Source organism: Vulpes lagopus, chromosome 5 (genome assembly GCF_018345385.1).
Source record: "Vulpes lagopus strain Blue_001 chromosome 5, ASM1834538v1, whole genome shotgun sequence".
NCBI classification, from domain to species: Eukaryota; Metazoa; Chordata; class Mammalia; order Carnivora; family Canidae; genus Vulpes; species Vulpes lagopus.
Genome location: NC_054828.1, coordinates 8,207,826 through 8,235,765, shown reverse-complemented (window position 1 = coordinate 8,235,765; position 27,940 = coordinate 8,207,826). Strand labels below are relative to the sequence as shown.

The window sequence follows — 27,940 nt, the reverse complement described above, 5'->3', positions numbered from 1 at the left end:
CAAGTAACCTCAAGAGCTCTCAACCTGAAAGACCAGAACACAAAACAAAAGCTGATATGTCAAAGAACATCTGATTTAAAAGTATAAGGCCAAAAAATAAAAAAATAAAAATAAATAAATAAATAAATAAATAAAAGTATAAGGTCTCGGGGCAGCCCAGGTGGCTCAGAGGTTTAGCGCAGCCTTTGTCCTTCGGCCTTGGTATGGGGCTTGATCCTGGGGGCCCAGGATTGAGTCCCACGTTGGGCTCCCTGCATGGAGCCTGCTTCTCCCTCTGTCTGTGTCTCTGCCTCTCTCTCTCTCTCTCTCTCTCTCTCTCTGTGTCTGTCATAAATAAATAAAATCTTTAAAAGCAAACAAACAAATAAATAAAAGTATAAGACCTTGAATCAGTTTGAGTGGTGGCTAAAAAAATGGAGAAGGGATATCTGCCAGAAAATCTAAAAGGAATAATCAATAGTCTTTCCTGATTTATTAGATATGAATTGCAAAAGAAGGGAAAGTCACAAGCAATGACAATATCACTGACAGAAAGGAAAGCCAAAAGAGGGATGTAGTTTTAAATTGGTATCATGCATCCTGTGTAAAAAGTTCTATTACACAGCAATCACTATACTCTATCTAGTTGTTAAGGAGTTTATCTTCCTTATTAGACTATGGGCACCTCAAGGGCAGGAACTTAAACAATTAACTAATGACTCAACAGCAAAACCCAAACCAAAACAAAAAAATCATTAGGTGGTTGGCAATACTTCAGCTTCAGGAAACAGATCAGAGGCAGAGTTAAAGTGGCAAGCAAAGTTATATAAATCATTTCAGTTTAAGTTCCTGGGCATTTTGGTCTCTCTCTGCTGTGAACAGTCCCATAGTCAGCACTTGGATTCCTTAATAATGTATCAGCACCTACATTTCCGGTTACATATTCAAAATATAGATGGTTTATTCATTTTCTGGGCTATCTCTCCTGTCTGTAAAAGGTCAATAAACATCCAAAGTCCACTTTTTAATTTGATCAACATAAACACACATGGAGATGAGCTGAACACTTACTACAGCAGACAAGAGTCAGAATGAGACAACAGGGTAAATCTAGTCAAGATCCAATCCCCTAAGCATATGCAATCTTATGGGAATAATAGACACGGACACACATAAATACAGAAGCAGAGGATGCCTTTAACTACAATGATGTTTGGGTTAGCTTACCAACCAAGTCATCAAATTCAACCATTTCCAAAATGTTAATTCACCGCTGAAGGGTGAACACAGTCAAAAAAATGCAATGCCAATTCCAAAGTTAGTTTCCAGAGGAGTCTAGAAATGGTGGTTGAGTCACAGCACCACTGAAATCAGTGTACAACTTCTCCTGATGGGAGTAGTACATGGCATTACTGGATAGAAGGATTAGTTTTATTTATTTATTTATTTATTTATTTATTTATTTATTTATTTATTTATTTATTTAAAGATTTTATTTATTTATTCATGATAGACATAGAGAGGGGCAGAGACACAGGCAGAAGGAGAAGCAGGCTCCATGCTGGGAGCCCGACGTGGGACTCAATCCCGGAGCTCCAGGATCACGCCCTGGGCCAAAGGCAGGTGCTTAAACCACTGAGCCACCCAGGGATCCCCCAAAGGATTAGTTTTAAAAGAAAGAAAGAAAAATAACTAAAATACATTTTCAGTGGTAGATCTTGAGCTAAGGAAATTCCAAGGATTGAAAGCTACTTACTCTGGCATTGATAATCAAAAATGTTATTCACCTAATCAGAGTTAATATGAGCCTTTCACTTGATAAAGCAATCAAGCTAACTCTCATTCTTATTATACACAGAGAGATACACTAAACAAAAGGCCTAATGGATAACCAACAAACAAGTGTCTTTGGAAAGAGCATGAGCTTTGGAATAAAATAAACCAATGTTTAGGTCCCAGTTATAACAAGTAACTTCAAATCTCCATGCCTCAATTTCCTCATCTGTAATTTTAGGACCAACATCTAACTGTTGAGGATTGCTTTGAGAAGTGAGAAATAATTTATAAAAGCACCTAGCTTTGTACCAGGTACCAGTGCCCATTGTACAGTGGACACTCAACAAATGTTGGTTCTTATATATCCTTTTTATAGTATCTTTTAGCGCTAGGACTCAGTATTAATCAGGGCCCTAAAACGAGTAATGGTTACTCGTGTTCTTTCCAAAAGAGTAGTTAATATTTATTTAAAAAGACAGAGGGGTGCCTGCATGACTCAGTTAAGTGTCTGCCTTTGGCTCAGGTTGTATCCTGGAGTCCTGAGATGGAGTCCCTGCTTTGGGCTCCCTGCTCAGCAAGGAGTCTGCTTTTCCCTCTCCCTCTGCCCCTCCTCCTGCTCGTGCTCTTCTCTCTCTCAAATAAATAAATAAAATCTAAAAGAAAGAAGGAAAGAGGGCAGCCCCTGTTTAGCGCCGCCTGCAGCCCAGGGCGTGATCCTGGAGACCCTGGATCGAGTCCCAGGTCAGACTCCCTGCATGGAACCTGCTTCTCCCTCTGCCTGTGTCTCTGCCTCTCTCTCTCTCTCTCTCTCTCTCTCTCTGTCTCTATGAATGAATAAATAAAATCTTAAAAAAAAAAAAAAAAGGAAAGGAGAAAGAAAGAAAGAAAGAAAGAAAGAAAGAAAGAAAGAAAAAGAAAGAAAGAAAGAAAGAAAGAAAGAAAGAAAGAAAGAAAGAAAGAAAGAAAGAAAGAAAGAAACTGTTCTTTCAGAAGGCTCTTCAAGAAGGCAGGAGTGTCCACAGCATAAAATACTACTGAGAAGTCCAGTCAAATAAGAATGAAAAAAGTCAGCACACTAAACCATTAGAAAGTCAGTGATGGCCTCTGGAACAGTATTTCCAGTTGTTAGACTGGATTAGGAGGAGAGGCAGTAGGTACAGAATATTCTTTAAGTAAACCTAGGAGAACCAGCAGCAGCTAAGAAGAAGGCAGTCTCCAGACCAGTCTGGTATGACCGCATAGTGCTAAGCATGTTTGAGGGCTGAAAGGAAACAAACACAGGAGAAAGGCTAAAGTGATAGGAAAGAGGTGAAAATTAATAGGACAAAATCCCAAAAGATATTTGGGGATGGGGTGAGTGAAGAGGATTAAAGATAACAGAAACTGGATGCATCTGTTTTTCCTGAGGTCAGCAGAATATAGGAAATATAGAACTACAATTAACTCTGTAATCAGAAAAAATAAAAAAGTGAGAAAGCTCATCCCAGTAGCCCCTTTTTATCTAGATAATAAAAGGTAAGATCATCTGCTACAAGTGAATGGGTAGAGTTGGCCATATAAGGTGAGAAAAAAATTACAATTCTATTGAATTTCTGAAACTGGGTACAAATACTATATTTGCATGAATATATCTGAAAAATAAATTATGGCCTACTACACTTTTCCAGGCACTGCACTATCACATTTACTTCTCAGGAGACCCCAGAAAATAAAATGTCACTGTCTCCATTTTCTAGTTCAGAAAACTCAGATTCAGAAGAAAACATAAATGACCCAAGATGGTATGGATAATTAAGTTTTAGTCTAAAACTTCTTTTGCAGCAATTATACCATATTTATTTAAAAAATAAAGTTATAGACTACTGTATATATGGCAATACAGTTTTCTTTAACTTGTTTCTGACTCAAGCATAAAGAAGCAAAATTAGAAAAATAATCCCAATAAAGACTGCATAAGAACCTTTAAGATTAGGAGAACTGAAATGACCTCATTAGTTAAAAAGTTGACTAAGGAGGTCAGGAGCAATGAACAGGTGGAGCACACAGGATTTTTAGGGCAGTGACAGTACTCACAATATACTGCCATATTGGTTTCATGTCATTATACATTGTTAAATCCAAACAATGTGCAACATCGAGTGAATATACACTAATTAATATACATTATGGACTTCAGGTGATTATGGTATGTCAATGCAGGTTCATCAATTGTAATAAATGTACCACTCTGGTGGAAGATGTGATGTGTGGGGCTAAAGATATAAGGGGAATTTCTGTAGCTTCCTCTCAATTTTGCTGTGAATCTAAAACTGCTCTAAAAAATTAAGTCTTGGGCAGCCTGGGTGGGTCAGTGGTTTAGCACCACCTTCAGCCCAGGGTGTGATCCTGGAGACCCGGGATCGAGTCCCACGTCAGGCTCCCTGCATGGAGCCTGCTTCTCCCTCTGCCTCTGCCTCTGTCTCTACCTCTCTCTCTCTCATGAATAAATAAAATCTTAAGAAAAATAAGTCTTAAAAAAAGTTTACTAAAAAAAAAAAGTTTACTAAAAAAATCAAGATATATTTTGGATGGGAGGTAATGAGACAATGAAGTCTTAAAAGACTAAAAGCTATATAATAATTCAATTATAATTTAGCAGAAGTCTAAATGAAATAAAACAGCAAGCTAGGAAGTAAAAATACAATAAAGACTTTCTCCAATCACTACTTTTTGAGGTATTTTTTTTAAACCTTAAAAAGTTTTTTTAAAAAATTTATTCACGACAGAGTGGGGGGAGGTTGGGGGCAGTGACACAGGCAGAGAGAGAAGCAGGCTCCATGCCGGGAACCTGATGCGGGACTCCCAGGACCCCCAGGACCCCAGGATCTAAGGGTAGATCTGATTTTGAAATACAGAAAGGAATGGGACAAGAAGTGTAGGAGAGAAGGCAGCTAGGGACAGCAGAGAGAAGAGAGAGTAGCTGAGAGGGGAGACTTGGATTCTGGCCCTGTGCCTATGGCCAAGTCACTTAACATCACTCTTTCCATTTTCCTGTCTGTGTGTGAGAATGAAGGTATTTGTCCAAAAGTCTAGGAAATAACCCTGAAGTGGGTATTATTATTTTCCTCTTTTTACAGATGAAGAAATCAAGGCAAAGAGAGGTTGAGAAACATGCCCAAAGTCACACACTTTGGGCAGAGTTGGCGCTCAGGCTGTCTAGTTTCAGAGCCCAAACTTTTAACTTTTCACAATGCCTACTTGTCAGAGTTGTTAATAGATGTGAGAGGGGGTTAAGAAGTGAGGAAATCCTAGGGGTGCCTGGCTGGCTGTTGGTAGAGCATGTGACTTTTGATCTCGAGGTTGTGAGTTTGACTCCCACATTTGGTGAGAGAAGATTTCTTAAAAAAATAAAATCTTAAAGAAAAAAATGAAGTTAGGAAATTCTAAGTACTAAATATTACTACCAAATATAACATCAGATTAACTACATCATAGGATGCACAGAAAATCAGAAAACACAGTTGTACACAAAATGATTAATAGCTTCCATTTATTGAGCCCCTATTATTAAAGCTGTTTTACTTATGTTTGATTAATATTCACAGAACCGTGTGAGGTACCTGACATTTTACAAATTAGAATCTGAGTTAACTAAACTGAATCTGGAAATATAGGTTTTTGTTTCTAGTCTATAAATTAACAAGTGACATTAGGGAAGTCACTTAAAACTAAGCAATCCCATAGATTTTTTCATAATGGGCTGTGGGAAGCCACAGTAACATTTACATTGCACAAAATGTTTACCACAGTGAAAAGTTAGAAATGATGTAAATGTCCATAAATTGTAGAATACTCATATAATAGAATATTTTATATTAAAAAACAATATTTTTCAGTCTTTTAAATTAAATGATATAGTGGATTTCTGATGTTTTGGGCCACATAGCATCATTCCCTTTTCCTAAAGACAGACTGATTTTATCTCTTCCCACGGTTTAGTAGGATGGTAAACCAAGGTGCCTACCCCTCCACTACACTAGCTGAAGAGTCCTGGAAGGATCCTTTTCCCACCTGTTACAGTCAAGGACTGGGCACATAACTTTGAGCAGGGCTTATAGGGACTCTCCCGTGACTTTAAATCATGTGCTTAAATCAGAATGCTATAGAGGGACAAAATCCACTGATTCCAGTAGTGGTGCCCAACACTCTCCAGTGATAGTTTCAGAAATCTTTTAGGAACATGTTGGTTCTTTCCTACTTCAAGTCTTCAAGTTCTTCCCTGCTGATGGAGCTCCCAAAGAGCCTGCCAATAAACATTTTTTTGTTAAGTTACCCAAAGTCTGTTTCTCCAGCTTGCAACCAGAGAACCCGAACTGATAGACATGGGGAAATGCTTTATATTCTGAAACAAACACACCAAAAACTCCAGGATATGAAACTCTATCATACTAGTTTATATAAATAAAAAATTTATTTGTAAATGCTTATTTTATATAAATACAGAGAAAACACAAATGAGAAAGACAACCAATTTTGACAAACACTGTGATAAAATTTAACTAACTTCTTTGCATAGTATGAGATTCCCCAACTTCATATCCTTCTACTCATCTCTCATCTTTTATACAAGCTATGTCAGAACTAATTTGAAGTTCCCCAAATGCTGATTTACACAAGGGCCTTTGGCCATGCTTTTGTGTTTTATCCAGAACTCCCTTATCACCCTCCTTTTTCATTTTACCTAGCAAACTCCTACTCTTCCTTCAAGACTGGGTCTAAATGTATCAACCTGGGAGGCTTCCCAACACCTTCACAGATGCAGCCCACTACTTCTCCCTTGGTACTACCAAGGTTCTTTTCGTACCTCTACCATACACTTAACAAAGAGCTTCTTGAGGACAGACTCTTTCACCAACTTTTATATTTAGAAGGCCCTGTATAGCAAATCAACAAGTTCCTCTACTTGGTTTCTACTTCTAAAAGGTAGGAACTGAGTCTACATGGTGAAAAGTCTACTGTAATATTAAGTGTTGAGATACAGAGTTAGTCAACGAGACCTAATTTTCTCTTGTGATACCAACTGGAGAAGAATGCTTTGAATAGGCCTCTTACACAGTTCTAAAGTGTGCCCTGGGCTCTGAGTCACAGAGCAATAAAAGGTGAAGTGGAAGGAGAAAGGAGGAGGATTCTTTCATATTTCTGTATGATCTGAATTTAACAGTATTTATTCAATGAAATGCAATTCTTTTTTTTTTTTTGAAATGCAATTCTTTTAAAACATGAATTATGCAACTAAAAAAATTTTAAATTAACTATAGGGAGAAAAGAAGTCCTCTGATTATTAGCATTACAATTCCAAAGTCTGTTTCAATGTCTAGACCCCACTTAGGCAATTCTAACCAATCTCAATTTTCAAACTGTAGATTAATAAAATTTCTTTTAATTACAAATGTACATTTCTACAAATAAAATCCAGCTTTCAAAGCTAATCTAATGAGAACCAAAATATAGAACTATAAAACTAATTATACTCAAAATTTTGAGAAATGTTTAGGAATGAGGCCATTAATTGTATCATCTAATAGTCATCAGTTAGAGCTATAGCATTCTCGTGAAACAGTACAATTCTGATTTTCAAATACTGGAGATTATCTACAGTTACCCCAAGGTGTACCATAAAACACTCAAAATCACTATTTGTTTATTTTAATTTTTAAATGTGTGTGTTTATGTGCACAACACCACACTTGATGTGAAAATGTAGAATTTGAAACCAAATAAGCAAACATGAAACATGGCAACTCAAAAACGCTTGTAAATCAACATCTTAAGCAATGACCAACAATCCCTTGGGGAGAAGCAACTACTCTAGGCAGCCCTGCTAAGAGTTTATATTGAAGTCAGGCAGCAACTAAGAGGCAGAGCCAGGATTCTGACCCAGGCTGCCTGGCACTCAGGCACTCAGGCACTCAAGTACTCTTAACCACAATGCTAAGCCGACTCTCCTTGATCATCTCAAAGCTTTGACTGAACGCTATGCTCAGAACATCTAATTAAATAGAAGTCACCACAATACTATATCATTAAAAACAACGCCATTTTTCTTATCAACTGTAGTGACATTTTTGTGGCAAAATTTTTTTCCTTTGGTAGCAATCAGAAGAAATGAGGGCCTAGGTTACATGGTTTAACTTTAAAATAAAAGTTTGGGAAAAAAAAGTCTGAGAACATTCTGCAGCATAGTAGTCCAAAAAAACCCCCCAAATACCACGTCACTTCTCGGATAAGTGCTAGGAACATTACTGCCCTGAGGGGAAGTAAGAGAGAGAGAAAAAAAATTCCTAATGTGTATCTATTAGATAATCGAACACAGCTTATAGAAGAAAGAAAAACCATAGCAAATTCAAGATGCATAATTTCAAACATAACTTCAACAAGAGAAAAACTGGCAAGAAGAAAAAAAATAGAAATACCTTTGTGGGTTACACAAAGGTAACATAGAGATACACAGAGATATGTACATAGAGGGTTACATAGAGATATATTACCTGTATCCACAGTCATGCTCTGTAATAAGGCTCTGAAAACTATGGCCCAAGAGCCAAATCCAATCTACTGTCTGTTTTGTAAACAGGATTTTATTGAAACTCAGCTCCATTCATTCACTTACTTAGTGTCATTGGCTACTTTCATACCATTATGGTGGTACTGAGTAGCTGCACCAGACTGTAAACAAAATCTAAAATACGTACCATCTGCCTTCCTACAGAAAAAGTCTGCCAATGCTTATTTTGTTTTATAACACTTAACACTATCCAAAATTATTTTATTTTTTTGTTTACTCAATTACTATCGGACTCCCCCTTTGGAATGCACTCCTTGTGAAGAAAAAGACTGTTCTCCACTATATTTGTAGCACCTAGAACACTACATGGCACCCAGAAAGTACTCAGTACAGGTGCTGAATCAAAAGCATTCATTGATAAAAGAAAGGAAAACAAACATTTTCCATATTCCCATTCTTCCTTAGATGCACCACAACTATTCACTCCACTATCTACCAAAATGTGTCTTGTCAATTAACCACTGGATTAATCACACTGATAAACACGTTAATAAATCCAATGGTGGGATCCCTGGGTGGTGCAGCGGTTTGGCGCCTGCCTTTGGCCCAGGGCGTGATCCTGGAGACTCGGGATCAAATCCCACGTCGGACTCCCGGTGCATGGAGCCTGCTTCTCCCTCTGCCTGTATCTCTGCCTCTCTCTCTCTCTATCATAAAAAAAACAAAAAAAAAAAAAAAAAGATTTGCAATATTATCTAAAATAAATAAATAAATAAATAAATAAATCCAATGGTTGGGACACCTGGGTGGCTCAGTGGTTAAGCACCTGCCTTTGGGTCAAGGCGTGATACTGGAGACTCGGGATCGAGTCCCGTGTTGGGCTCCCTGCATGGAGCCTGCTTCTCCCTCTGCCTCTCTGTCTCTGTGTCTTTCATAAATAAATAAATAAAATCTTAAAAACAAAAACAATGGTTAATTTTCACTCCTCATCTTATCTGATCCAGTTGATTTTCACATCACCGCATTCTCTTAGTTTTCCTCCTACCCAACAGGCCCTTCCTTAGTCTCCTCTGCTGGTGCTATCTCACTTCCCAAATCTCTTAATGTTGGTGTGCTCAAGCAGCCTTCTCTCAGTCTACACTTATCTAGTCAGAGCCAAAACCAATCTTTCTCTCAGATCTGCTCAGTTACAGTCTTCACAATCTCAGTAAATGTAAATGCTTCCAGTTGCTCCAGCCAAAAACTCTTGGGAGAGTCAACCAACCCTCATTCTATTATATCCCATATCCAATCCAACATCAAACCTTGGTGGCTCTATCTTATAAATATATATTCCAGGTTAATGATCACTTCTAACCACCTCCACTGCCACTATCCTGGTTCAAGCCAAAATCATCTCTTGCCTGAGAGGACATAACAGCCCCCTGACATCTCTGCTTCCTTTCACCTTTACTCCCTTACAGTTTACTCTCAACAGAGGAGCCAGGTGATCATAGCTAAAATGTAAATCAGCAAGCTGCTGGATGCTCAAAAACCTCTAAAAGCTAGCTAGCTCTCTTTCCCACTTAAAGTCTTATGTAGTTTGTTCCCTGAAGACTTTCTGCCTCTTTATTCCCTCCACTCCAGATACAGAAGGTTCCGTGACCATCCTAGAGCATGTCAAGCAAGCTTCCTGTTTCAGGGCCTTTGTACTCGCTGAAAGGTTCTCCTGGTTTAAGGACATAAACCAAGACTCCTGAATCAGGCACTTCCATGAAGTATTGTGTCAACTAACTTTAAAAACAAGTTTGTAGAGTAGGTATTGATAACCCTACTTTATAGACTAGGAAAGTGAAGTTCACGGGTCGCCTAACAAATGATGGAGTTGGGGTTCATCCCTGATTAGTGTGCACAGAACGAGAGCTCAAAGTGAAGTTTTGCTGGTTAAAAGGAGACGACTCCGGGATCCCTGGGTGGCGCGGCGGTTTGGCGCCTGCCTTTGGCCCAGGGCGCGATCCTGGAGACCCGGGATCGAATCCCACGTCAGGCTCCCGGTGCATGGAGCCTGCTTCTCCTTCTGCCTGTGTCTCTGCCTCTCTCTCTCTCTCTGTGTGTGACTATCATAAATAAATAAAAATAAAAAAATAAAAAAGAAAGCTCCTTGGAGCTCCTGTTTAAAAAAAAAAAAAAAAGGAGACGACTCCGATATCCTCTGAAGTCACAGTGATTCCAACTGCTAAAAGATGCATGTTGACAGCAGGAGAAGGATATGAGAAAGGGCAGTCAGAGAGGTAAGAGGACAACCAGAGGAGGAAGTTATCCAAGACAAGAGTGGAAAGTGTCAAGGACAAGGCAGTGGTGTCAAATGGAACTGAGACACCACAACCCCAAGAACCACACATATACGGCATAGTAAAGTACACTTGTGGCTAACAGCAACTCTCATCTTAATTGGGGGGGGGGGGACGTATTTCTGCCAATTATTAACCAAAGATATCCCAAGTACTGCCACTTATCTGCAGCAAGAATATGAAAATAGGCAATATAGGTAAGCAACACAGCTTCACACCTAGATTCTCCTCTGGCCAGTGGAACGAAGTTTGTGTGTGCGGGGGCCTTTAAGGGAAATGACTGCTCTTTAAATTTCAGAAGGCAAAGAAAACAGCTATTACTTTCTTCCAGACTCCCTGTGGGGGTATGTGGGATCATCGCTGTCTATCTCCCAGATATCTTCTAAGAGACCAAAAACAGTAGGTAGGGCGCAGGGTGTGCTGCGCCTCACCTCGAACCGTTTCAGCATCTTCTCTCCTGTGTCTCATTCCTCCCCGTCCCACAAGTCACGACTGCAGACACCCACCCGCCCTCTCCCTCTCATCCCCATCCCCCAGCCATCCCCCGGGACTGGCCCCACAGACGCCCCACACCCCTCAGTGGCCCGGGCGTGAAGACCCCGCCTCACCACGGCTCCGGCCACAGCGTGGACCAGGCTTTCGTAGGACAGCACGGAGGCCATTGCTGCGGCTCCCCGCAGACCTAGCAACACTTTTCCCTCAGGAGCCGCAGCGAGCGGAGGGAGGAAAGAAGCGCCAGAGCCCGGGGCCTGAGCGTCACAGGCCCCACCTCCTCAGGCCCGCCTCCTCCAGAACAACCACTTCCGGGTCTTAGCGCGCAGTGTCTCCCAGCCAGAGGCCGCAGGGGCGGAAAGGGGAAAGGCGGACCCAGGAAAGTCCCTTGTCTCTGATTGGTCCGCGGACGTGTGTGGGCGGGGCAGAGAAGCGCTGGCCCAATCATGCGGAGCAGCCTGACAGTCAGAAAGCAGGGGGCCGCCCCCTGGGTCTGACCCGGGTAGTCTCGCGCTCGCGGACCTGGCAGGATGTGCTTCCGCAGGGGGACGTGGAAAGGTTTAGATGGCCACCTTCCCTGCGTAAGACAGACTGGTAGTCGGCAGGATGGGGATTCAAACATTACAATTTCTTTGCGAGTTAACTCGTATTTTCTCTCGATGATATTTTTAAACTCACATTTTATCCGAAAGAGTGTTGATTGGACAAAGTTCAACACTTTTGAAATCTCCTGGGTGTGGTAGGAAGACAAAATGGAGCTTGAGATCAAAGCGATCGAATACAGGTGGGATTATTCTCGTGAGCAACTAGGAAAGTCACTTAACCCTTTTGGATTTCTCTCTTTTATTTGAGAGAGAGGGCGGGCAGGAGGGGCAGAGGGAGAGTGAGACTCTCAAGCGGACCCCGTGCTGAGGGCGCTACACTAGAGGTCTCTCGCCTGCGCTACCCAGGCGCCCCAGTTTTCTCTTTTGTTGAGTGTTAATACAACTCCACTGCCATAAGGACTGCAAAAGCTAATTTTATGTAGACGTACTTTATAATAAATGCTGAAGGAAAAAAAACTTCACAAGTTCCTAAGAACCAAACGACAAAGAACTGGAGAAACCATTTTCAACCTCTAACCTGTCATACAATGAGACACGAGGTCTCAGGACTCCACTCTGCTTGAGTGCCATTGCCACGTCTCCTCCAGTTTCAGTACCAGCTGAGTTTACCCTTGCAGTACTGCTGGTGATAATTCAAGGAATGCTTCCTACACGTCTGCTCTGTGCTTTACTATGTCCGTTATATTTACTCCTCAGGAGAGGGCCCTAGCAATGTTTATCTGGTCATGTTTCCACAAGATTTGTACAAAATGTTTTAATCACCACTGGTTAAGATCTTTACACTTAAACTCTTCATTTATGGTGATGCTGCAGTGACCACAAACTACGTGAAAGGTGAGTTGGGGACACAAGTAGATTTATGAGGACACCTATTTATGTGTATGGTCCTTACTCCTAGACCTCCTGTTGCAAAAATGGCCTCCAGAATACTCTCACCACTCCCTAGGATCATTACAGAAAACCGCAGGTCTGAACATCAAATGAAAATAGTTTGCTGGCACTGAAACAGAGAGGCTGGTCTGTTTTAATATTCAAGCAGAAGACACAGTTCTTTTTAAAGATTTTGACAGAGCCAGCACACACAAGCAGAGGCAGTAAGAGAGAGCAGCTCTCCACCTAGCAGTAAGGTGCAAGGGGGGATCCATCCCGCGATCCTGGGATGGGGACCTGAGCCAAAAGCAGACATTTAACTGACTGAGCCACTCAGGTGCCCCAGAAGACTCAGTTCTCATTGACTCATCAAACTGGAAGCTCTCTCCTGTCAAGAATATACTGGACTATGTAGCATACAAATTTTTTTATATGTTAGTAATTCAACACAATAGAATTGATCAGAATTCCCACTTGTAGGGCACAAAATCAGAGCAAATAACATATTCATGCATTCTTCTGCATCCCAGCAATCAAAATGATTTTAATCAAGATATAGCATTTTCTACTGAAAACACTACAAAACTGTTAGCAGTATGCAGCAAGAAATTAGCAGAGGTGCCTGGTACCTTAGTCTCAGGTCAGACTCTTTTTGGCTCAGGTCATGATTTAAGTCATGTGCTTGCTTAAAATTCTCTATCTGCGGGAGCCCTGGGTGGCTCAGTGGTTTAGCACCTGCCTTTGGCCTAGGGCATGATCCTGGAGTCCTGGGATCCAGTCCCATGTCTGGCTCCCTGCATGGAGCCTGCTTCTCCGCCGCCCCCCCCCCATGAATAAATAAAATCTTTTAAAAAAAATTTTTTTTTCTATCTGCCCCTCTGCTCAACACCTCCCTCTTGCAAGCACTCTCGCTTTTAAAAAAAGCAATAGCATAGGTATTAATACTATTAATACTATTCTATTAATACTATTTCTGTAATTGATTTTGACTTTCAGTTTTTGTAAGTTGAATTGTTCCCTTTGTTCTAACCATTCACTTTTACATCTAATTTAGTATTCATAATCGTAGATTTTCCTTAGGGCTTCCTGAGTGATAGGGGCAGTCTCCCCTATACAAATAGCGTATTAAAAAATTATGCATGTCCTTTTATACCTATGGCATCAAACACAAAAGTGACTCAAACGAACCTATCCAGAACTTAATTCTAATAGATATTTCTACAGAAAATTGTGAATTTACACTCCCACCAGCACTACACAAAAGGTCTCACAGAATTACCAAGGTATTTATAACTTTCACCAATTTAACATGCCATAGTTTAAATTTAGTCTATGAAAAGCTTAACAGCTATTTTAGTATGTGTTGCCTATTTACCTCAGGGTTATTTTCCTCCCCAAACTGGGCACTCTAATAGGTATGCTGTATTGGTTGTAAATACTCAACTTTGAAATTACTGCACCGTAATTTAAAAAAATATTTTCTTGTCCCCAGTACTGGGCCTGCCACGGTGTTCTAAGCACTTCAATTATGCTACATCTCTTACTATTAGGAGAAACCCGTTGGGCGTGCACATTCGCACAATGATATGTGGTATTCCTTATTCAATCAACCCTCTTCAAATGTATTTTGTTTCCAATTTCTTGAAGTCATGAACAATTCTACAAGAAACAAGCTTGTACAGACTGGGCAGTAGAGCACAGAAGAGGAAGAGAAATCTGAAGAACAAGCCTAGTGAGAATACCAGCTTCCCAAATAATCAGGGGTGTTAACTTGGGCAATGTACTTAAAAGTGCTTGTTTCCTCATCTATATAATACAGGAATAAGAGCACCTGCCCTTATGGTCATTATCAGAATGCAGTCAAGGCTTTCAAACTGATTACAGTGTGCCTGGCACCGAGCAAGTACTACTTATCTGATTTAAGTGGCTACTTGGGTGCATTAATGTTAAATATTACAAAATCTCTAAAATACAAATTGTTTCTCCCTTATCCCATTAGGCCAGTTATTTCCTAAAGTGGCATTCTGCTAATTGTTACCCTAGGTATTTTCTCCCTTTCTTCTGTGGTGTAGTTTTTTACTGGGAACATGACCACACAGCAGTGGATTATTTTTTTCTAGCTTTCCTTGCAAGTAAATATTGTTTCAAGATTAAAAAAAGACCAATGTCAGGAGAAGTAATAAAATCTTAACTATGTGTATCAGCATCAGTATCTCAGTATGTGCTTCCCTTGTGCCCTCTCCTGTTTCCTCAGGCTAGATGATCAGCATCAGAGCAAGCACTTTTGGCCTCAGAAATGGAAGCTACCTTCTGAGTACAGAATGGCTTACCTCTGGCCTGCTATCTGGAAGAAAAGTAAAGCTGTTTAACACCTTCTTAGAAGTCACTGTTAACAGCACTTTATAAACTGAAGCCTACTATGTCCAGCAAATAACTTAAGGTGAGTGCTAAAGACCTAAAAGAAACAGAACATGTACTCAGGGAAAAAAAGTGTGTGTGGGGGGGGTCAGTATCCAGTTTGAAACCATACTTTATTTTTAATGTAGCTAGAAATCCAATAACTATATATTTTTAAGCAAAAAAAACTCTACTTTTCCTTCTTATAGCATTGTTAGCACAAGAAAAAACACTTGTTTAGAAATGATATTGAGTTTCTATGAAAATGAATGTACTTCGTATTTGTGGAACTTAAAAGCACAGGACACATTTCCAGAAGACCAATTTTACTTTTACCCATTTATAGTAATATTTGCAGTGTTAGAATGTACTTAATATATAATTAAGTAAATCAAACAAGGAACCCAAAAGAAACTGGTCTTGAGTTATTCACAGCACACATTAGAAAATTTGAGAACACACATTAACAAAAAAAAACCACTGGCAAGCTCAAACGCAAGTTTATATGCTGAGTATTTTTAAAGGGTTTAAAAAGCATGCTCAGTTAGCATACAGCCTTTTCTCACTTATGTAACAGATGCATTTCTATCTGCTTGTGTACAGCAAAAGGTTAGAACCTTAATCAACTTACTTTTGATATTAGAAATGTGCTATTTCAGAAATGTATTCCTTGGAATTTTCTTCACTGCTCCTACCACTGACTCTTCAAATAGGCAAAGTACAGAGGGTCTCATCCCTTGAAACCGTTTTTAAACATGGTTAAAATGAAAGATAGGTAGAAACCCAGCAATTCCTGTACAGCGCCTGGACTTAGTCTTAAATGTAGGAGTTGAATGTACAACGGAAAACTATTTCTTTATTCTTGAAAGAGAGGAAGGGAGAGAGAGGAGATTGGGAAAAGGTGCAGTATTTAAGAGCTGAATAGGAGCAGGACGACTCATAATGCCATCAACTCCGCAGCGAAGAACCATGGATCTCATCAATTTTATGATTCATGTTGGATCAAGAAGTTTGGTTCCCTTCCGTAGATCAATGAATTCAAACCTCATACTCTCCCAAATATGAAGATGAATAACGTAAGATAAACTCCAATTGCAACAGGTATTTCCTAAGTTGAAGACTGAACTAAGGGATTCCTAAGGGAATCCCTCCTTCCAACATCTTTTGACATGGCAAGATTTCGCCTAAGTGGAAACCTAACATTTAGATATGAAATCGCTTGGGCCAAGTAAGAAACTACAGCTGTTTTGAGTATCACCTTACATAATCACTATATGTATTACATATTAAACCCAGCATTACATATGCTTGCACAATTACACTGTGAATGATAATAGTATTGATGATGCCAGTGAAAGGGGCTATCTTTAGCCCAAAAAGAGTACTGGGGCGGGGATGGGAGGTGGTGAAAACAATTAAAAAGCACACAAAGAAATGGGTATTTTCTGACCAGGAAAGGTCACTCTAAACACAGAAATATAAAAAGAAAAGTATTCCCTTATTTCCTCTATGTGGAAATAATGCAAAACATTTATTTTCTGTATCAGACAAGAACACAGCTAAGTAATCCAACTCTACTGCAGCATTATAAAAATCATCCCTTCACCACAGTGTAAGATTTAAATGCATCTGCACAAGGGTGCACATCATATAAAAGGAATAAGGTTGCTGCTGCCCTGCCAAGCACTTCCGGTCCCTACCCAGGTCCTACTGCAATACTGGTGGTCCCAATAGTTTTATCCAAATAAATCGTGTTTAAAAAGTAAAACATTTAAAAAGACAAGTCAAAATACCTCAGTAACCATATTTCCAACTCAAACTTCATCTATTTAAATGTTATATTTGCCTCCTGTTAATAAACCTTTATTTCACTCAAACTGAGCAATAATAAATCTTCCACACTGAAGTAGCTTCCTTGCCCAATTAATCCAAAGGGAAAAAACTGAAATGATTAGTAAAGAAAAATGTAGGGACTAATACACTCTTTTAATGTTTTTAAATATTTTTAAGGTTTAAAAAGTGTTTAAAGTTTGTAATTCCTAGTAGGAAAACATTATCTGAATGAATACCCTAATGGCAAACCACTGTAGAATGTTTCAGTTGCATGTGGGGCAGAGGGGTAGGGATTCTCTTCACAGCACCCCAGCTTTCTTCTTGAGAAGGTCAGAGGTACACTGGTTTGTATTATTGCGACATCCATTAGGTGATCGAAGTTGCTTTTCTTTCAGCAAGGGCTTTGTCAGAAGGGCATTATGCTTGACCTCCAAATTTCGCTGACAATTTACTGATGAGATTCATAACCTTTGGGTTGCTCTGATATTTTGACATATTTGCTGGGTTCTGGGCTACATCCTGGAAGGCCACCATAACTTCTGGATCCTGCAAAGAAAGGTGGTGGGGTATTTTTTTTTAGTATTTAAAAAAGAGTTCTGTGGTTTAACAAGTTTATTACCCTAAATCCTACGTCTTTATTTAGACTGACAATTTCGTCATGGCCAAGTTAAATTGGGGTCTGGACAGGTCCCTCAAGTATAAATATTACTAATGTGCACTTCAAAGTCAAATGCCTAATTACATCACTTAAACTAGATCATGAAAAAAAGCATACACAATTTTGATAAGAAGAATCACTAAACTCTACTCCTGAAACGAATACTACACTATATGTTAACTACAATTTAAATAAAAACTTGGAACATAAAAAGAAAAAAAGGACAACTGGATATAATCAAACTATCACAGAACATTTCCTATAAATCAATTTTTAATAATTTAAGCTACTTATTCTGAAGAAAAAAAAGCCTAATTGTGTAATTAGCTATTTGGTAACTCAGAGAAGTAAAACATGGCTAATAGAGTAACTTTTGTCTCTACATAGAATTAATGAAAGAAATGCCTATGATAAATGCCCAACTTTGTTCTTTCAAGTCTTACCTGCATGGCTGCAAGAACCTCTGGGTCACTAAGAATTTCATTGAGCCCAGGCATTCCTGCCATTCCAGGCATCCCCCCTGCCATTCCAGGCATTCCTCCAGGAAAATTACTAGGCATTCCCCCTGGAAAGCCACCTGCAAGAATAAATGAAGTAACTGCACAGACACCAACCATATTCTGAAGTAGTCTTACAGCAGCACACTACTTCCTTCTGATGAAAATCACACCCACACTCCCATGTGCATATGCAAAGAACAAGGGGCCTACTAAATACTCTAACTGGATGTAAGAAGACCTAATTTTACCTTCAAATTTTCTCTTAAAAAAATAAGGCTGTAAGTCAACTTTGTTACTTTCTGCATTTATTTTTTCCTAGTAATAAAATTGTTTTTTTAAAAAAGACAACTAACCTCACCTTAAAGAGAAAGCTAACAGTCCCTTGATATTACAAAATTTAAAAGTCTAATAAATCATTTTGGTCATATTTTCTCACTCTAACATTATGTTTCAATTTAAAGATCTAATTAGTAAGACTTTGGCTGTATTTAAACATGTTTAAGTATGTTTAAACTGTATTGTTCTAGAGAGAGCAGTCATTCTTTTAAGTACTACATGAAATGTTTGTTATAAAAAGCTGTGGATTTCTATCTCCACCCTAAACAGAATCCAAATCTTTGAAAGTGAAAATCTGCATTTTTAACAGGCACTCCTGGTGTTTCTTCTTTTCACTGTTGCTCTAGCAACAAAGATTTAATTTTCCCAGTGTATTTTTAGATTATAAACCCAAATTATCACCCACAGTTTTTCACTACCATAAACCTTTTATGTCCATTAGAAATATTCTGAAATCAGTTATGCCAATATACACATCCTAAAGGGAAACACACATTACTTTAATATATTCTACATATCAAGGGTGACTATATATAAGACATCATAAAGAAACACATATAATAAACTCATTTCTGCCGGCTCAATAACTTAAACATGCCTATAAATAATAAGTAAGGTAAGGGAATCTCAGAGGGCCTGAAAAGAACTTCTTTAAAAAAAAAAATTACTGGCCCAAAGCACCAGGAGTTAATCAGTCTACTTGTCAAATTTAGATAATAACATCCACATAATAAAAAATTATATCTAGTACTAGTCTATATTTTAGTGGTTGTTTTCTTCAGACAGCAAGTCACCCAATATATGGTCTTTGTTTTTAAAGTTGCTTGGCACATGACCTTTTAGAATAAAGGTATCTTTTCTACCCTTTGACCATATAACTTAAGTTGTAGCCAGTGGCATATAGGCATTAAGGGGTGTGTAAATGCCTCTGTAAACCTTCCTTCGGAGAAAGGAGATTATTATTATTATTAAACAGCTGAAGACAATTGATTCCCCATTAGAATTACAAACTTTACAAGAATCTCTTCCAGTTCTTTAAATTTCACACTGCTTCATTCGGGAAGTATTCAAAAATTGTTCTTTAGGTGCCTTTTTAACTGCTCTTCTATTTGTATCATATAGGCCGGCCTCTGCTATCACTGAAGGCTTTGGCCCCCTACTAATTTCTAATCACTTGACATTTTCAAAAAAGAGCTTACAATTATTTTTACCCTAGATTCAAAATGTTTTTTATGCTTAGTAATTCCTAACAGGGCTTTTACCTAGTATCTCATGAATATCAATGTCTAACAGAATAAAATCCCATTATGACAATTTAGAAATACTTAAAATACATCATAATCAATTCATAGGTCTCTAAGAAAAATACAATGCTCAGACCTCAATAAATGTTAGCTATTATAAAAAAGTATACTGCTCAAAGCATGAAGAAAATAACATACTGTATTTCTATTAACATTTAAGTTTTAAAGGAAAATGAAACTTTTAAGAAGCTAACATTCTAAAGGCTTTTCAATATTCCAGGGACTAACAGTACTAAATATAACAGTACCAAATCAGAATGTTCTCCAATTATTTACAATACTAATAGTTTTAATTTTTCTTTTAAAAATACCTGGGAAAGAGCCATACTGAGCTCCTGATTGTCGTCTGGCTTCTTCCTCCTTTAATACAAAGAAATAAAGAAATCATATAGTGGTGGTGTTGGGGAGTCTACTGTCCACGGTTACCCTAAGCCATGCAAAATCATGAAAAAATAGTCAAATCAGCAAGTCAGAGAACTTAAGAGACAAGTTTCAAAAAGCAATATGAACTAAAGAACACACAACCCTCAGTCCCCATTTTGAAATTTCCCAGCCTGGTTGTCCTTGAGCATTACTTTAGGTAATGATGTGAAGTAGTGTTTTACTTCTACTTGGGGCAGGAAAAGAGCAACACCTGGAAAGCGATTCACTGATGTCTGTCTGTCCTTATACAAAGTAAAAATTCTTAATGTTGTTAAAACTTCAAAATAAAATGACATGGCTAGATTACATAGATTGCCAATGACTTTTGTTTCCCAAGATCATCTTTTTCATACTTTCTCTATGTAACTTAATACAATCGGAATTTACCAATTTGTTATTTTTAACAAAGTAAAAGAAAAAATATATTTCTGTCATAACCAGTTATACAAATGTGAAAATTACTTTTTTTTTGAAAATTACTTTTGAATACAATAACTATAATCCTAATATATTAAAATGCTTTAAAAGCATTTAATATTAACTTTATTTTTTAATATTAGCTTTTTATTAAATCTTATTAAATTCAGAGACACGCCTGGGTGGCTCAGCAGTTAGGTGCCTGCCTGCCTTTGGCCCAGGGCATGATCCCGGAGTTTCAGGATTGAGTCCCACACCGGGGTCCCGGCATGGAACCTGCTTCTCTCTCTGGCGATGTTTCCACCTCTCTCTCTCTGTCTCTTATGAATAAATAAGATCTTAAAATAAAGTATTGAATTCATTCAGTATAATTAATTATAAATTCATGTTATTTTGTTAACTATTAATATTAAATGACAAAAATTAGGATGTAAGGCTATATAATATAGCTTTATGACCTTTTATTCAACAACGATGGAAATAACTACATGAAATCTGACAGCAACAAATGCAAAAAGTTAATCCAGTAAAATAAAAAAGAGGAGAAACCTTAAGAACAGCAAAAATATTGTGGATGAATTATGAATACTTATCTTTTTTCTAAGTTTTATGATTTTATAACTAAAAATGAATAGCTAGAGTCTATTTTATCTTACTTTTATTTTATTTATTCATGAGAGACACAGAGAGAAAGAGAGGCAGAGAAATAGGCAGAGGGAGAAGCAGGCTCCATGCAGGGAGCCCAATGCAGGACTTTATCCCGGGACTACGGATCACACCCTGGGCTGAAGGCAAGCGCTTAATCGCTGAGCCACCCCGGGTTCCCCTAGTCTATTTTATTTTATTTTACTTATTTTTTAAAGATTTTATTTATTTATTTATTCATGAGACAGAGAGAGGCAGAGACACAGGCAGAGGGAGATGCAGGCTCCATGCAGGGAGCCTGACATGGGACTCGATCCCAGGTCTCCAGGATCACACCCTGGGCTAAAGGCAGCACTAAACCACTGAGCCACCTAGTCTATTTTAAATAGCTATGAATCCACTATTGGAACAGGAGGAATCATAAAACTCAACAAATCAGGGCAAGCATCCACAAGAAAACAAGTAATACTGACAAGTTTTAATTACCTGAGCAAAAAAAAAATTTCCTAATTTTAGGAGGACACAAGAACATAAACTGGTGATATATAAACTAACTTAGGAATTTAAGAACAGAAATATCCCTACAAATCGGAGATAGTGAAGGAAGGAAAAACTGTTAGTAGTATCATTACCCTACATAACTGCAGCCAGCATCAAATAAGAGCCAAGAATTAGAATGATATCCTAAAACTCTATCTACTCTATTTCCCATTAATGGTTTAGCTATAGGGGCACCTGGGTGTCTCAGTGGTTGGGCGTCCTGATCCCGGGGTTCTGGGATTGAGTCCCATATGTAGGGCCTGCTTCTCACCTTGCCTGTGTCTCTGGCCTCTGTGTCTCTCATGAATACATAAATATAATCTTAAAAAAGGGGGGGGGGGGAATCCCTGGGTGGCTCAGCGGTTTAGTGCCTGCTTTCGGCCTGGGGCGTGATTCTGGAGTCTCGGGATCAAGTCCCACGTCAAGCTCCCATGGAGCCTGCTTCTCCCTCTGCCTGTGTCTCTTCCTCTGTGTGTGCGTGTGTCTCATGAATAAATAAATAAAATCTTAAAAAAAAAAAAAAAAAAAGGTTTGGCTATAGAAACTTTACCCTCTGGGCTCTTTCATGTTCTTCCCGAGCCTTCTTAACCCTTTCTATTCTTTCTTTGATCTCTCGCTCTTCACGTTTTCGTTCATACTTCCTCCGATGTTCAGCAATTTTCTGGGCCTACGGAAAAACAAAAAGCCACAGGAAAAAATGCTTTCTTTAAAAGCTGAATAAGGGCAATCCAAATCGCCAGTTTTGTAAAATAATTATTTTTCTTTGTGAAAAGGCTTAAATTCAACACACGGTTCTGAGCGATAAATTTACTTTACAGAGAAAGACCTTACATAACTCACAGTTTAACAAGTCCACTGTGAAATAAAGAGGTGGAGACTGAAGTTAGAAGTGTTATAAATTTCAAACAAGTAACTAGTCCAAGGATGTCCAGTGCAATTCTTGCCTGATACTAGCCATGGGAAGGCAGAGATTGAAATGCACACACCAGTATTGCCATAGTCTAACTACACTGAAGTTTTCTTGTCCATAAAATGAAGGTGGGCAGGCAAAAGAGAAATAATTTTTTTTTTTTTTGAGAAATAAGTCTTACAGAAGGCTGTAAAGATTAAGAAAAAACATATGTATCAGGCACTAGCATATAACCTGGATCAAATATCTGGAATATATTATTTATTCAGAAAGTAAAGTAAATATACGAGAGTAATATTCAATTGTTACTTCAGCTTGTTTATCATTTTCTAAGAATCTCGTGTTCTAGACTCTCTTATCATAACCTTGCTGGAGTTAGCCATGTTATCAAAAGAAAAAAGAACTCAAAGTCTCTGATTATAGGTAAGTTAAATCAGTTAAATCCAGTAAAATTTCCACTACCTTGTAACCTTTGGGAATAAATTCTTGATAATGTAACTTCCCACAAAACTGAAGAATTTACCATGTAAATGCACTAAATTGATTTTAACAATTATCTTTAAACAGAATATCCTAGCTTTTGGAGTCACTATTATCATTTTTAAAATAATGAAACATGCTAACTTCCATAATGTCCTCATGCTTTATACAGTTGCTGCATACACCTATGAGAAACCAGGAGAGCAGATGCAACCTTGGTCACACTTTATAAATCTTCTATTTCTTTCCTTGCTGTAAACTCGATTGCCCCCCCCTCCCCGCTCCTATTTCTAACTTTCTGATTACAACTCTATTACAGGCTTGCAAACAAAGTAACAGAGCTTGCTGTAATGCAGCATTAAAAATAAAGGTGTGATAAACTATTGAAGTTTCCTGAGTTGAGTACAAGCATCAGTGATTATAGATGGAAATATCCAAATGTTTCTTTTTATCTGTTTTGCAGGTAAATTACTGCCAGAAGTACTAGAACCACAGAACATCACAATAATGACATTCTCTTTCTCTACTTGAACATACCCTGGGTTGAACTTCTTTCAGCATTGCACTAGCATCTTCATCATAATCCAGTTTACAAGCAAGGGCAAGATCATGTGCTGCTTCTTCCCAATGACCCAGAAGTCTGAAACAGATTAAATTCATTTTAGGGGCCTTTTATACATATCAACTAATGTGGTGGTGTCTTTCTTTTTTTTTCTTTTTTAAGAAGACTTTATTTATTCATGAGAGACACAGAGAGAGAGAGAGGCAGAGACAAAGGCAGAGGGAGAAGCAGACTCCATGCAGGGAGCCCGATGTGGGACTCAACCACGGGACTCCAGGATCATGCCCTGAACCGAGGGCAGACGCTAAACCACTGAGCCACCCAGGGATCCCCAAAACATAAAACTTTTAAAAAATTATAGAGCTACAATTTTCAACAATTTCAACTCCTTAAAAACAGGATTAACATAATATACACTTAGCATGCTATAAGGCAGAAAACATACATGTGTGCACATTTTATTAAAAGAAAAACGATAAATCAGAAACTGAAGGCTGGTGGGGTAAGGTAAGAATGGACTAGAGGGGACCACAATGGAAATGAGACTTCCCTGGTATACCTGGGAATACCTTACCTGGTATTATACCTGGGACCTCCTTAAATATGCAAATATTTTATATATGTGAAGAAAATTAACCAGAAAAAAATGGAATAAAAAGAGGTTGTTTACCACACAGAGCATAAACCATACAGGAAAAAAAGGAACATACACATACATGCATTTATTTATGGTATATGTATGTATGTATGTATTTATTTAGTGTGTGTGCAGGTAGGAAAACAGGGGGAAGGGAAGAGGGAGAAGAAGAATCTGAAGCAGACTCTCTCCCACGATGCGAAGATCACGACTGAACTGAAATCACCCAAGCTCTCCAAAAGTCAGGTAATTTTTAAAACAGTATTTTTGGGACGCCTGGGTGGCTCAGCGCTTGAGCATCTGCCTTCAGCTCAGGTCGTGATCCCAGGGTCCTGGGACAGAGTCCTGCATCTGGCTCCCTGTCAGGAGCCTGCTTCTCTCATGAAAAAATAATTTTTTTTTAAAGATTTTATTTATTTATTCATGAGAGAGACACACACACAGAGAGAGGCAGAGACACAGGCAGAGGGAGAAGCAGGCTCCATGCAGAGAGCCTGATGTGGGACTCGATCCAGGGTCTCCAGGATCATGCGCTGGGTTGCAGGCGGCGCTAAACCGCTGTGCCACCGGGGCTGCCCGAAAAAATAAATTTAAAATATTAAAAAACAGCAACAATATTTTGACTGTGTATCTTAAGTGGAATATACTCTAAGGATAAAAGCTGCAACATACAAAACACAACATACAAAACTTTACTTAGAATATTATTTTAAAATAGGATTATAAAACAATCTTATGTTATCATACAGTAACACAAGTAAATATATTATGAGTAAAGATTTTGAGTCTAGAATAGTGTTAAAAAATGCAAAATAGCAGCACCCTGGGCGGCTCAGCAGTTTAGCACCACCTTCAGCCCGAGGCATGATTCTGGAGACAGAGGATGAAGTCCCACGTCGAGCTCTCTATATGGAGCCCGCTTCTCACTCTGCCTGTGTCTCTGACTCTGTGTTTCCCATGAATAAAAAAATAAAATCTTAAAAAAAAAAAAAAGCAAAATAAAAGGAAAAATATTTAATATTTAATTTTAATTGGAAAACCCCAAATTCCCACTTTTTCCCTTAAAATCATTATTTAAAAGATGTTTTTTCTAGGGCATCTGGATGGCTTAGTTGGGGAAGTGTCTGCTTTTGGCTCAGGTCCTGATCCCAAGATCTTGATATTGGGCCAGAGTCCAGTTCCCTGCCCAGTAGGGAGTCTGCTTTTCCCTCTCCCTCTGCTCATGCCCATTAGCACGCTCTCTCGCAAATAAATAAAATCTTTAAAAAAATAAAAATGTGTTTTTTCTAACTCGGTTCACTGTAATGACATAAGTAATGGTATCCCGGAGGAACGAACACACCTAGGGCTAAACTTTATTTTCTATAAATATAATCCTCACAAAATGAACCTGGTTTCTTTGAGAAATGGTTAATTCTGAGTCTGGGAGAAGCAAAACACAAGATGAGCTCATCTACCTTGTACTGGAAGGCAAAGAAAAAAATTAAAGGAAAGAAGGAAAGGGGGGCAGGCAAAGAAAATGCAATCAAAGATAACCACAGTCTCCGGATGATCAACAGCAATGCATAAGCTTTCTGACACCCAGAGCATTAATACATCTTATTCTAACCTGTTTCCTCTACCTTTGACATGCGTCTTCATAATCATTAGAGCTCCTTTTTTGAGTAACCTAATACAGCTATCCCAAGCATATCCATCTCATTTCCATCCACACTTGAAGGGCAGTTCCTTTCCAATCCATGTAACATGTAAATGTCACTGGAAATCTCATCCTCAATCTACCAATGCTCACTTGTATAACATTTTCATTTCCAGGAATAATGTCTAATCTAGGATAAATTCACCTCTTTATTGTCTTCTTTTTCTGTTTTTTTCAGGTGATCTACCTAACAGCAACTAAAGTAGTTTAAGACTAAGGAATTTCTTCTTCTAGAACATATTATTTAATGTTAGGTTACACAAAGCAAATCTAAAAGTAAGAGAAAATCTGAAGGTCATGCTCTTTCTTAGAAGTAATTTTTGATCCTTACCTTAAATTTGGCTGTAACAGTCAAAAGCTATTAAACAGTAGTTTTCTTTGAAGAAATAAAAAGAATTTTTACTTTGTTTTTTATTCACTCTCAATTCTTCATATTGAGCACATCTCGCTTTGAAATTAAATCCTTAGGCAATTTCACTTTTTTCCAAAGCATATTAAAAAATGAAATTTAAATTTTAGAAGTTCTCAAAATAATGAAATTCCATTGTTTACCTATGTGCTTTCCCTCGCCACTTGTAAGGCTGCGCTGAATCAGGATTTATTTCGATAGCTCTGTCACAGTCTCGAATGGCAGCATTTGGCTTCTGTAATTTGATGAAGACACTAAAAAAATAAGTGTGATATTAAAAAGTTTTCATTTCAAACAATAACGCCTTTGGGAACTCCACAAGAATATTCTATTTAAATAAATGAGCAAAAACTCTTCACTAGAGGGATGTTTTTTTGTTTATAGTTCTCACCTGGCTCTCTTGGCATACAAAATGGCTAAGCGAGGATTTAGTTTGATGGCATCTGTGAACAAGTCAATGGCTTTCTGTAGTTCACCTACAGTAAAACAAGTTTAGGAAAAAAAATTAAGAGAAATTACTGATCCCTTAATCTTTCACATTCTTCAAAACAAACCTATGGGGCACGTGGGTGGCTCAGTGGTTGAGTGTCTGCCTTTGGCTCAGGGCGTGATCCTGGAGTCCTGGGATCGAGTCCCACATCAGGCTCCCCGCAAGGATCCTGCTTATCCCTCTGCCTATGTATGTCTCTGCCTCTCTGTCTCTCATGAATAAATGTAAAATTTTTTTAAAAAACAAAAAAACCAACCACTAATTTCTAAGTTAACATACAAAAACGGCACAGCTCCTCAGGGATGCCTGGTTGGCTCAGTTAAACACCCAGCTCTTGATTTCAAATCAGGCCATGCATCTGGCTCCCCACTCAGCATGGAATTTGGGATTCTCTCTCCCTCTGCCCCTCCCTATACACACTCTCCAAATAAAGACAAAAAATAACAATAAAACCAAAAATGGCTCTTCAAAGCAAGCCTTACCATACGTATATGGTAAATCACTCAAAACAGAGACTTTTTTTTTTAAAAAGATTTTGTTTGAGAGAGACAGAGCATGCAAGCTAGTGTGAGCTCAGGGGAGGGGGTGAAGTAGATCCCAGGACCCTGGGACCCTTAGCTGAAGGTAGATACCTAACTGACAGAGCTACCCAGATGCCCATAAAGATAATTTTTGAATATATAACCCCATAATAGTAGAATACTGCATTCTTAGTAGGACTTATGACCTTGTTTTTAAAAGAAAAAATAAAAGGATAAAAATTTTTTTTTAAAGATTTATTTTTATTTATTCACAAGAGGCACACACACAGAGAGAGGCAGAGACAGAGGCAGAGACACAGGCAGAGGGAGAAGCAGGCTCCAAGCAGGGAGCCCAACATAGGACTCGATCCCGGGACTCCAGGATCACGCCCTGGGCTGAAGGCGGTGCTAAACCGCTGAAGCACCTGGGCTGCCCGAAAGGATAAAATTAAACCCATAAAGGAAAAAGTACTCATACTAAATTTACAGGGCTGGTTAAAAAAAAAAAAAAAATACAATTTGAATTCACAGGGATGATCTAAAAATTTAAGAAACCTATAGAATTCATGAAAAACACATAATC

General features: G+C 38.4%; 2 protein-coding genes and 1 long non-coding RNA gene across 3 annotated transcripts in view; 1 reads left to right on the top strand and 2 right to left on the bottom strand.

The window, feature by feature from the left end:
* Window positions 1-11,408, bottom strand: part of SLC25A17 (solute carrier family 25 member 17) — a 43,774-nt gene extending 32,366 nt beyond the window's left edge. Inside the window, exon 1 of the mRNA XM_041757036.1 lies at window positions 11,238-11,408. Within this exon, the coding sequence (XP_041612970.1) occupies window positions 11,238-11,291 (54 nt within the window). The 5' untranslated portion in view covers window positions 11,292-11,408. The remainder of the gene's footprint in view (window positions 1-11,237) is intronic.
* A 266-nt stretch (window positions 11,409-11,674) lies between these two features.
* LOC121492176 lies at window positions 11,675-23,635 on the top strand. The gene is made up of 4 exons (XR_005988129.1): window positions 11,675-11,905; window positions 12,423-12,560; window positions 14,851-15,036; window positions 23,503-23,635. It is a non-coding gene; the product is annotated as an uncharacterized LOC121492176 (long non-coding RNA).
* The window catches only part of ST13 (ST13 Hsp70 interacting protein), a 34,145-nt gene continuing 21,507 nt past the window's right edge, over window positions 15,303-27,940 (bottom strand). The window contains exons 6-12 of the mRNA XM_041757516.1: window positions 26,738-26,822; window positions 26,490-26,600; window positions 23,577-23,679; window positions 22,200-22,316; window positions 19,936-19,984; window positions 17,928-18,061; window positions 15,303-17,372 (exon numbers count right to left, since the gene is read on the bottom strand). Of these exons, the coding sequence (XP_041613450.1) occupies window positions 17,244-17,372; window positions 17,928-18,061; window positions 19,936-19,984; window positions 22,200-22,316; window positions 23,577-23,679; window positions 26,490-26,600; window positions 26,738-26,822 (728 nt within the window). The 3' untranslated portion in view covers window positions 15,303-17,243. The remainder of the gene's footprint in view (window positions 17,373-17,927; window positions 18,062-19,935; window positions 19,985-22,199; window positions 22,317-23,576; window positions 23,680-26,489; window positions 26,601-26,737; window positions 26,823-27,940) is intronic.